General features: G+C 41.5%; 1 protein-coding gene across 3 annotated transcripts; it reads left to right on the top strand.

Annotated features, from left to right (window-relative positions):
- Window positions 1–208: 208 nt before the first annotated feature.
- scrn2 (secernin 2) lies at window positions 209–11,250 on the top strand. 3 transcript variants are annotated; one of them, XM_014993713.2, is made up of 9 exons: window positions 209–557; window positions 1,221–1,383; window positions 3,168–3,349; window positions 3,676–3,875; window positions 5,164–5,379; window positions 5,502–5,667; window positions 5,846–6,026; window positions 9,344–9,500; window positions 10,832–11,250. In XM_014993713.2, exons 2-8 carry the CDS (start codon window positions 1,222–1,224, stop codon window positions 9,494–9,496), a joined length of 1,260 nt encoding a protein of 419 aa, XP_014849199.1. In that variant the 5' UTR covers window positions 209–557; window position 1,221; the 3' UTR covers window positions 9,497–9,500; window positions 10,832–11,250. The 3 variants fall into 3 exon arrangements, with proteins under 3 accessions (XP_014849199.1, XP_014849204.1, XP_014849202.1); XM_014993716.2 differs by lacking the exon at window positions 209–557 and adding an exon at window positions 669–731; XM_014993718.2 differs by lacking the exon at window positions 1,221–1,383 and having other exon boundaries at window positions 212–557.
- Window positions 11,251–11,659: the final 409 nt, after the last annotated feature.

Genomic DNA, 11,659 nt, shown 5'->3' with positions numbered 1-11,659 from the left:
GGTTAAATCAATTCATAAGAGACCTGAAGCATAGAATACAAATGCACCCCATCCCAAGTTCTCATGACGCCACACAGCACGATTCTGCCACTACCATGTTCCACACTGGCTGATTGCAAACAAAGCGTTTAATTGCTTTATTTTTCGACATTGTCTTTCCTCTTGCCGCAATTCAATAACGGTTGAAATTTTAAGCAAGACTTAACAGCAGCTATGTAACCAGATTCACACATATCTCTTTGCTTTTCAAAGATTGCACATTTTGGTGTAAACTTGCAGGGATTCCCGTGATTACAAATGCGACGTCAGCTGTGAGTTTGCAGCCAGTAAGAGACAGACCCGTGATAAAAAGAAAAAAAAAAAGAAAGAAAGAAAAAAAAGCTGCATCATCACTGTGAACTGGACTCTGACAGACGATGAGCTGTTTGTGGCCAGACGAGACGAGACCTTTAAGTACAGACCTTTGGATTTCTCGGTCACGTGACTCGGTTTCTACAACCTGCCTGTCTTCTCCCCGCTGACCGTCCGCTCCCACCACCGAAAAATTAAAAACACAGGTAAATTTATTATCCCCGCAACTGCACTCTTAGTTGTAGTTTTCAGACGCCGCGATCCGTCCAAATCCAGCCCCACTCCCTCCGATTATTAACTCCCCCCCTCTTATTTCCTGGAAATAAGCAGAGCCGAAGCGACAGCTCGGGCAGTGGCAGCTCAGCAGGGCCTTATCTCCGGTAATAAGCAGTGCCGTTCGCAAACAGCGAGCTGCGTTAAACACGCCGCTCCTGTCCCTCGGCACACTTTTTCCTTTTGCTCTCCCCCCTCGCGTTATTTCCGCATCGAAAGCGATTCGCGATGGCAAATGCGTGCGAGGAGCGGTAATAAAGCAACATGGGGGTCGGATTTGTGGAGATTACGGTCAATGAAGTGCTCTGCACAAGACTGCCACCTAATCCGTGCGTGATGTTCAGTGCACCGGCGGGAGCGGACTTTCTTCTGCGAGTAGTGGGGGGAACGGAGAGGTCCCTTCCTCTTGACGCCTCGCATGCACTTTTTGGTGAAAGGGCGGAGGCTCGCTCATTCGTGCTGGATGTCAAACACTCTTGTCAGACTCTCGGGGTTGTTTACACTAGAAAGTGCTTATTTGGCATGTTTTAAACTGCAGCTCTTCCTCACTGTTTCTTTTGCTTTTTTTTTTTCTTCTCTTGTTGTTGTTGTTGCAGGATGGCACAGGCTCCCATGTCATGTGATTGTTTTGTTTCTTTACCCCCCGGTTCTCGCGATGACCACGTGATTTTTGGGAAGAACTCAGACCGTCCCCGAGATGAGGTGCAGGAGGTGGTCTACCACCCTGCAGCGTCTCATCCTCCAGGATCCACGCTGGAGGTAAATCTGGCCACTACTGCTGCAGCCAAAGCGCCCCCTTTCCCTCTTTAACCCATCAGTGTGGGTTGGCAGAGTGGGATCAAGAAGGTCATCACGGTTCATTTAAAACCATAAATAAATACACAGAGGAGTGATTTGGATTTACAGGGAGCCAGGCTTGTATTTCAATGAAGTTGTTTTGAACAATAGTTGCACTGGATAATGGCTGCTCTTGTGGCTTAATGTTTTACGAAAGTATTCGCACTCCAAGCCTTCACACACACCGCCACAACCGCAAACCTTAACGTGTTTTACTGAGATTTTGCATGACAGGCATTCTCAAAGTAGTGCATAACTGTGAAGTGGAAGGAAAAGGAAACCTGGTTTTCACTTTTTTTTTTTATGTATAAAACTGGGAACGTTTGCAGAACATTTCAGCTCCGCCACGTAAATATTTTACCGCCTTTTGCTGCAAGCTGTTGGTGCCGTTAAATGCTGGTAATATTGTTGTCAAAGCAAGACATAATCAAGAAAATCCATTCACAGTTCTTGACACGGCATAAAGAAAACACAGTACTTTTACAGAGACCACAGCCACCCTCCACCCCCATCGTATTTGCATTTTTGTGCTGTTAGAGCTCATCTCCAGCGAAAAACCTCATACTGTGAAGTACGTGTCTGAACAGCAACAGCAGAAAAAGTCGCAAACAAGCTGAACGTACTGCATATTTATGACCATCCACAGTGTTCATAGGTGAAAGCAGTTTAAGTCAATACAGGCATCAGTCCCTCTCGTCAGCGCATTTGAGATATCGGTATCCATAGTTTGGTAATTCGGTCATTTTAAAGCCTCATTAATGCTCATGTCCCGCCATCCTCCTGATGTGGTGACGTCAGCCTTCTGGTGGAGTAATGTCAAAACTGACGTGACATTTAAATGCAACCAAAAGTGTCCTTTAATTTCAAACACAATGAATACCTTTCAGGAAATACGTGGATGTACAAATGTTAGAGCACCCCATGAAATATTCATTCATTAAAAAAAAAAAAAAGTTAAAATCTTCATTTATAGAATTGTTTATCATTGGAATGTTGTCTAATTACAAATAATACCCGAATTAACCTAGCTTTTAAATAAAACCCTAACATCAATCTAGAACACCTTAGCTCCAAATTAGCTTAGTGTCAGTGCTTCCTGTAGCCATGACTTACTCTTCTATAACATTGTTCTTAGGAACATTTTTCCCCCACTCAGATTTGCTGTGAGATGTTTAGGGGTTTCCTACATATAGAACATGTCTAAAGCTACACCGTTCCAACTCAATGAGGTCAAGATCCGGGTTTTAGCTGTACCCAGGACTGTACATCTCGTTTCTCAGTTAGTCCTGCTGGAAATACTGCTATGTTTTGCCTCACTTGTGATGCTATTTCTTGAAATTCTTTACCGAAGGTTCCACTTTTACCATACCATACCAGCTTTATTTATAAAGCATTTTAAAACAACCACATCTGATACAAAGTGCTGTACATTAAAACACAACATAACAATAAAAAAAACAAAAAAATAAAAAATAAAGAAAAACTCTTACAGTTTAAAAAAACATACAATTTAAAACAAGATCCTGCTGGAGTTGAAAGCCAAGTAAAATAGATGGGTTTTAAGACGAGCTTTCCTCAAATACCTTTTGATACAGAAGAGAGAAACCTTTTTCCCTCACATCTTTCAGTCTTTAGGATTGTAGTCTAATAGTTGCCATCTAATCAAAGGTGGTTTTGTTCTCCCATTAATAATTTTTTTTCTGCAGTGCACGTACATCCAGATCCCTCAAGTGGAGAGGACCTATGCCGTCGTCCTCAGTAAACCAGCCTGGCTGTGGGGCGCCGAAATGGGAGCTAATGACCAAGGAGTGTGCATTGGGAACGAGGCAGTCTGGACCCGAGAGCCTGTGGTCCCTGGAGAGGCTTTGCTGGGCATGGACCTTGTCCGGTGAGCTGCTGAAGCATTTACAAATTACTCGGATTCATTTTGATAAAACATTAAAAGTTACCAATATTTCATTGTTATTGAATATTGTACACTTGGAGAAAGTAATCCTCTTTGTAGAGCTGTGTAGATTGTCATGTGCATGTTGTGATGGCTAATTTAAGCTGAGTAAGCTGAGTGTGGCTCATATCGATTCATATTTGCATAGGAAAATACTCCTCTAGCTTTCAGAGCTGCCTCAAACCAAGAAGAACCACAATCCAAACACTCTCTACATAAGCATAGCCCCCAAACTGCATTTCAGTGATCAGCTTGGGTTTGACCTTCAGGCTCGGGCTGGAACGTGGCGACAGTGCCTGGGCAGCACTGACAGTCATCACTGGCCTCTTGGAGCAGCATGGCCAGGGCGGGCAGTGCAAGGAGGAACCAGAACCCTTCAGCTACCACAACACCTTCCTCCTGGTGGACCGCAGTGAGGCCTGGGTGCTCGAAACCGCTGGGAGACTCTGGGTGGCGCAGAAAGTCTCAGGTCAGTTTTTAGAGGGAACATATTGGTTTTTAGAGCCATAAATCCTACACATTTTTGAAAGTATTAAGCACAAATAAGTCCTAATCGACCTTTCGATTGTTCTTCAAATCAGGCTTGTAAGTTTGAAAGCATTTTTTATCTACAAAAAGCTTTTGCTAGACCCTCACTTGTTAAAAACAGGACATGATTGCCATATATGGATGGCAACATCATCTGGAGTTATACAGGGATTTCCATTTTATGTCCTGTCTCAGCACAAAACGTTGCTTAGGTCCACATATCATTAAATAATCACCAGATGATCCTCCTGCATAAATTGCCATGATAATTAGCTTCAGCTGCATCATCAATCAATCAAATTTTATTTGTATAGCACATTTCAGCAGCAAGGCATTTCAAAGTGCTTTACAACATGTGACATTGAATAAACAGTAAGAAGGAGAAAGAGATTTTGAAAAAAATGATTGGAATTTGAAAAAAAAAAGATCCAGATTTTTAGTCAAAACGCCATTTGACAAGGACTCTGAACCTCCAGATTTTTCAGTTAAACGCCGTTTAACTGGGACTCTAAACCTCCTTTAGAGTCCTTGTGTCCTTTTCCTCGTGCCTGAGCTAAATGGAGGAAAACACATTTGTAGCTGCAGTCTGATTGCATGTCAGTATTGTAATTTCGCTTTCATCAACCAAATGTAAAACATGAGCTTACAGTGAGTATTTAGGGTCAACAAACTAAACTAACTACAGAAATTATGTGTCAGACCACATGGTGTGACGGATGTGGCTGATAATCTTCTAAAAAAAAAAAAAAGTTAAGTGCAAAAACTACATTGTTTTTTGACCTTTAATAGACTTAACTATCACCACTATTTTGTCTTGGGTTTGCACTAATGCCTGGATATGACTTTCTAAGTGTTACATCATAATTCTTCAGAAACTTTGAGCTGGGATCTCGGCTGCCTTGCTCTTGCTTGTTCCCTTCCTTTTTAATTATTACTCAATTTTGGTCATGAAAATGAATGCAATGAGCAACAAGTCTGAACACAATTGAAAAGGATAAGTTTTAAAATTGATGATGTATGCCCTTTTGCATGCTCACTCTCACTTTTTGGGCAAATTCTGCTTAAAGGATCAATCTCTGATGTTGCATGGATTACACATCCTGTCAGGCCAGGGAATATGTGTGGACTTTCTCAGTAATTAGTGAAGCTAACGTTTTGAAGGAAGAAAGATTCTGGATTTTATTTAGGCCTGATAATTAAAAAAAACAAAACATGTCTTGTCTTTTCAGAGGGCGTAAAGAACATTTCCAATCAATTAACCATCCACACTGAGATCTCAGCAGAGCATCCAGAGCTACGAAGCGTGGCCAAGGACCAGGGCTGGTGGGATGGCCAGGGAGAGTTCAACTTCTCTCAGGTGTTTAGTCCTGAAAACCCTCCGGCCAGGATGGAGCTGGCCAAGAAGCGCTACAAGGGAGGCACAGAACTGCTCCAACAGCACGATGGTAAATGTCCCACAGTACCATTTTTATGACTTTCATTCATCATTCTTTTAGTTATGGCATTTGTAAATGCGAATCTGTGCAATGAAACCCAGTAAAGATGCTGATCGCTTTGTGTTGTTCAGGCTCAGTGACGGCGGAGGTGATGATGACCATTCTGAGGGATAAACCCAGCGGCATCTGCATGGACTCTGGAGGATTTTGCACCACAGGCAGCATGGTGTCTGTCCTGCCCAGAGACGCTAGCCTTCCCTGCATTCACTTCTTCACTGCCACCCCAGACCCATCCAGGTTTGTCTCAAGCTACAGCAAGAAGCAGTTGGACTCTTTGGAATCTGTCTAGAAAATACCAAGTCTTGGGTTTGACTTTAAAATGACTCTATAGGCTGCTCCACATCAGCGTACTCTCTTTGTCTTATGAATCTATCAATCTCTGTTTCCCCCTCACCAACACCCAACACCTCCTCAGGTCTATATTCAAGCCTTTTATATTCTCGGATTGTCCCACCCCGGTCCTGAGGGTGGTCTCTCCGCAGTTTGGACCAAGCGACCCCGTCAGGAAGCAGCCGCGCTTTCAGAGCCGGGTGGATCGCAGACACGATCTCTACAAGGCCCACCAGGTGGCGCTCAACACCATGGAGACCAAACCGGTGGGGGAACGACTTACGATATTATTAACCTTTTTGACAGAGACCATCTGTGCTGGACGTTAACAACATCCCAGTTACACGGAAATTGGATCTTGGCATTTCAGCTGTTCCAACACAACATAGTAAACATCTTAGCAAAGAAACTACTTTAAATTTGATCTTCAATTGTATGTTTAAGTGGCATATTGGCCACTATAGGCACAGACTCGAATAAATAAAGCCCAAGTTTGACAGTGACTGCTAGATGACATTTAAAATTGCTATGTTTACTGAATGGTTGCTTATGGTGGGTTCACCAGTTTGCAAATTTGTAACTCCACCTCATATCTGTAAATTGCTATTTAGCCTCAATGTTCGCAAACTAGTGAGTAATTTCAGAAAAGCTCAAATCTCTCATACTGAATTTTGAGTTATGCTTTGAGATTATATATAATGTCTATTTCTATTTATTACGGTTCTGGTTCCTGCTTAACCGGTTTAATCTAGTGGATAATGTCTACAGGAGTCGCACATCCAAAATTTCCTCACAGTAGACAAGATGCAGATGAGCTAAGATAACTTTATAAAGTAACTAAAGGTATCACTTGTCTAAGAAGGCCATGAAGAATGTCTCCAAAGAGCAGAGGTTTTTTTTTTTTTTTCTTTTTTTTTTTTGGCTGTAGGTTTTTTTAGCTAATGTCCTGTCTGAGATTCAGTGTGTAATTTAGAAGGTAAACAGGTCACAGACAGTCCAGTGCCCCGTTTGGACTGACATTACTCACTATAACAAGAATCTAAAATAACCCATGAGGTGTTTATTTCACTCAGAATGATCTCATACCTTTATTTTAATTTAAAAATGATTAAAAGTTCAGGGACCTTGGTTTAGAAAGATGACCAAGGCAGTATTTGTGTGTATAATACATTACGATAAAAAAAAAGAAAAGAGCTGTTATGATAAAAAGCTGTAAAGGTATCAAACTACCATAACTTATCACATGATTCAACACTAATGAAATGCAGGTATGACCTGTGCAAACTGAAAGTCTTTCCTCTTTAATTTTTTTTAAATCAGTCTTGTTTCAGATTGTGTAACTAATTTTAATATAAAGAATAGAAAACTTGAGTGAAGAGCAGTTTCTAATGATATTTTCATTTATTAAGATAATAACCCACCTGAGTCTGTTACATCGTTGTCGGGGAGTTCTGTCTTGCACTTCCTTGGAGAATTGTAATTTATTCAAGTTGTTAGGTTTTCACGCGTAAGTGCATCATCATGTTGTCTGGACATCAACTTGAGTACAAGTTGTTAATTTGACCAGATCTAACAAAGTCTGTTCGAAAATTCAGATCCATGATGTTCGTTTAAACTACAACTGACATGGCTCCTTGGAAAATAACTTAAAGTTTACCGTATAAACCTGGTGTTTGACAAAGGAAGCCAAGCAGAAAATATACTCTCAGAAGACGGCAATTAAAGTAAAGCATGTGCAGTAATTAGAAATGAAAACCAGGTGTGTGGAGAGCAAAAAAAACAAAAAACAAAAAACAAAACAGGCTTAAGTTAAAAAGGAAATGAGACTGTAAGATAACCACCAACTACAAACCCAAATATTTAAACAGCAGATGTTCTTTCATGGGGACTCCAGGGATAAAAGTTTATTTTGTTTTTTTACAGTGACATAAGAGGTATAAGAACATCCACTCATCCAAAAAATATTTTTTCTACTATCATATCACAGTTTTATTAACACATTTGGAGGTATCAGTCTCAGCCTTTTCCTTTACAGCACATCAGTTGTTGAGAGGAAACAGAGATTGCTCAACAACAGTTGTGTTTCTGCTGTTAATATTTCCACAGCTGTGGATGTTTAGCTGAGTTAGATTCAGGAAGTTTGGTGTTTCTTGATAAAATCACACTGCTAAAAAAAAAAAAAACAATATGAAAGATTGTTTTTTGAAAAACAACAATTACAGATAGGGCTGTTGTAAACGAATATTTTAGTAATCGAGTAATCTATCGATTATTCTTACGATTAATCGAGTAATCGGATAAAAAAAAATTCTAAAATGAAATATTGGTAAATCTGGCATAATACCGGTGTTACAATCAGATATCAATATCAGTCCAATTTTTCATATTTGAGCATCCCTAACAGTTGCTTTTTTGTAGTTTAGAAAACTAACCTGTAACAATAATAGCTCACTTTCTAAGTTAACCAGAAGAAAAGTTATAGAAAAATCTGAAATTATATTGAATTTAATAACAAAGAGGCAGGCTCACAAATATGCTTATAAAAATGTCTACAATCCAGCTTTTAGTTTATGTATTCATCTTCAGTGAGTTTAATAGATTAATTAAACTCACCTTGCCACCTAACCTGTCACGCTTTGGGTTTGAAAATACGGGAAATGCCGCCTGGAGTGGGAGGAGAGGGCGAATGAACGAACGTAAGATGGGGTGGAGGGGAGGAAATAGACCAGCGGACTGACGAACCGTTAGACCGGGGGACGAACACGGGGGGAAGCAATACGGGATATTTACGACACCTTCACTAGTCACACTCAGAAACTCATCTACCAGCCATGTACGATGCGCTCCGCCACCCGTTTCTTCAGACCGGGATATGAAATTTATTGTGCGGTTCGTCGGTAAAGCTACATTTACACGGTAAGCATCAGCTACTCAGCCGCCCGCCCTGTTCAGTCTATCCGCTCACCTCAGCGCTCTTCCCGCCGTTCGCTTTCAACCAGCAGCCCCGCAGGAGAAATGCTGCCGTACTCCAGGCATTCCCCAGTCATTTTAAGGATGCTTATTGGTTCCCCAAAAACGATAAAAAGTCGGGCATTATCATCAATCAATAAAATCCCCACGGGACAATCTTGAAGATTGGACTTTATGCCGCTGAGACTTAGCTTTTGTCAACAACTCAGAGGCGGAAGTGAGAGCTCCGCGCAACGCAAATGAAGTCCCGGCCGGAACACGGTGCGCTAACTAATAAAACATAAATTAACGAAGCTTCGAGGCAGGTAAATTTTCCTCGAGGAATTTTAGTAATCGAGGTACTCGAATCATTCGAGGAATCGTTTCAGCCCTAATTACAGATATCTAAATGTCAAGTTTTTAAAGACTATTTTCTAAAGATCTCCAACAAATGTGTCAGACTTGGACAACGAAAGTACAAATCTCTCTGAATTCACTTCATTTTAACATACAGGAGCTTTACTGCGTTTTGCGGATCAGTCAGATTGCCGCTGCTTCTGTAAGCTTAAGCAAATGATTTATGAGTACCATCTGACCCAGGTGGTGTTCTGTGTGTGTCGTGCATCTGCCGCAGGATGAAGGTTTAGCCGTCTACGACATCCTGAGGGATCTGGAGTCGCAGTGTCTGAGCGAGATCTCAGCCATGCTCAGCGGAGAGATACCAGGAGACGAACTGGGGGACCTGTTCTTTGATTGTGTGGACACAGAGATTAAGTTCTACCAGTGAGAAGGTGGGAGGCATCAAGAGCTCTTCTAAGTGTTGAATCTTGTGCACGAATGACTAATTTGGTTTGGTATTCACAAAGTTTAAACATTCAAGGTAACATTTCTGTTGCAGGGTAAAGAATATTCAAATCTGTGACAATGAATTTCCTTGTGCAGGTTTACTAATTATTAGAAATTATTTTCCAAAGGAAGGAGGAGCTAATCTGGGCATGGCTGTTGTCTTTTATATCTTTAGCAGCTTTCTTGCTTTAACACATAAACAAAAGCCGCTGGTTCGACCAGGTAGGAATGGCCTGGGATCTCTGATGACATCTTTTCGGGATGGTTGGTTTGGGGGGGCTGCGTGTTCTTTTTGTGGCAGTTTGGTCTATGTCTGAGCATGATGGGTTCTCAGCCTGTGCCTAAGCTAGGCTATGGTGGGAATCCCTAATATTGGTCACAATGGAAAATGGTACTGTGCTCTCCCTCCCTTGGTCATTCTGGGATCCTGGAGGGTGGTGTGGGGGTTACTGGGGCCTTGTGCAGGAGCCTGGCTGCCAGTGGAGTGGGGTTCCAGTCTTGTTCTGCACTGTGGGACATGGAAGTGGTGCTGAGGCGGGGGTTCAGTGCCTTTCCTTCTCTATCTGTGCCTCTTTGGTCTGATTCTCCTGAGTGTCACTGACAACATGCCTTTGTGATGGCTGTATGACTGCTCTGAGTTGGTGTCTTTCTGCAATTTGCCTTCTTCTGGTCTTAACCTCTGAGTGTTGCAAGCTTTCCACCCTTTGCACCATTCTAGCAACTTTTCACCTTTAGGAGATTTTCATACTGCTCAACACAGACACGCAGCTGCACACCTACTCAGACACAAATAATCCAAATGGGTGAAGGACATACAAGCACAGGCTCTCTTTCCATGGAAGTGGCCTGTCTACTTTGATGCAATTTAATGAAATCAATCTTGCAATTAGAATACAATATTGAGATATACTTTTTGCAGAGTAAAATTGCCCTGGTGCATTTAGGCAACCATCCCCACACCAGACTGTGGAGATGTTTCCACAAGTGTGACTTGTGAATTTTATTTGTGTATCAAAATTATTTTCATTTTTTGTTCTTCATAGCATGTCACTTTTGACTTTTTGTTTCTCATAGCCATATTCTCCTCTCCCCCCTTAGTAATATAATCTAAAAAAGGATCCAAATGGACGTGTGTGTAATAAACTCTGCCCTAACCATTTTCATATCTATGTCGGCAAATGCCAGGTTGTTAGCAAGTCTTCTTCAGTGCAGAACTTTTGTCAACTTTCTACTTCTGATCACTAGGATGTGTTCATGGTTTTGTCCTTTGTTACAGCTCCCTCAGGTGGACACTCCCCAGCACTCATGGCGTGGCAGGAGAAAGCCCTGGCACTATTAAAAAGAAAAATCTCCTGTGTTCCTTTCTTTGTCTGGTTGGCCACCGCCTCACTTATGCAACCTGCATTTCTGACCCCAATCCATCATTAAACGCAGACTGAATGTCTGAGCTGCACATGCAATTGGAGCACATTTATCATCCGTATCACCCGGGGAGCAATGACTGCACCTCATTAGTGAGTATACTGATGTAGACTACACGGGCGCTCATGTAGAGCTGTGTGATTGTTGCACAAATACTCTGAGTAGGCATTTGTTTAAACGTTTGTTTGCTGCTGCAGATGAATGAGTGGTCATCTGGTCTGAAGGCTGCCCATAGGGAGACCTGTAATAAAGGAAGTGCATAGCCTGTCCAAAGTGTGTTGTATAGTTTGCGTCTGTTTTTCTGTTTTGGCTCACACCTCAGCTAATGATGGGTAGGTAACGTGTTGATCAGTCTGCCAGATTAAATAAGCAAATAGGATAGAATAGGTGTTCTTTTCCGAGAGTGGATTTACGGCGGTTGCACTCTATACTGATTGCAAATGCACTCTATATAGAACTATTTTAGTAAAAGTGCTACTGGTAATAAACTTCACATCGATCTGGTACATTAAAATATATATGAGAAGTTGATTTTTCAAAATGTGTCTCCCAGCAAATGCACCCGAAAGAGCGCTGAACAATGGTATTGAAGCAATAAGTTAAATATCATCTGACCAATATAAATTGTTTTGAAGAACAAAAAAAAAGCAAAATCCATGAATTAAAAATAAGGATCTACCTA

Source organism: Poecilia mexicana, unplaced genomic scaffold (assembly GCF_051168715.1).
Source record: "Poecilia mexicana isolate PSO_F unplaced genomic scaffold, ASM5116871v1 scaffold_1, whole genome shotgun sequence".
Taxonomy (NCBI): domain Eukaryota; kingdom Metazoa; phylum Chordata; class Actinopteri; order Cyprinodontiformes; family Poeciliidae; genus Poecilia; species Poecilia mexicana.
This window is presented reverse-complemented; position numbering and strand designations above follow the sequence as displayed.

Bases quoted from the DNA above. Each gene is read 5' to 3' on its own strand.
- scrn2 (XM_014993713.2), top strand. From the start codon at position 1,222: ATGGCACAGGCTCCCATGTCATGTGATTGTTTTGTTTCTTTACCCCCC. The intron at 1,384-3,167 runs GTAAATCTGGCC...TTTTTTCTGCAG, and splicing joins CTCCAGGATCCACGCTGGAG to TGCACGTACATCCAGATCCC. The intron at 5,380-5,501 runs GTAAATGTCCCA...TGTGTTGTTCAG, and splicing joins ACTGCTCCAACAGCACGATG to GCTCAGTGACGGCGGAGGTG.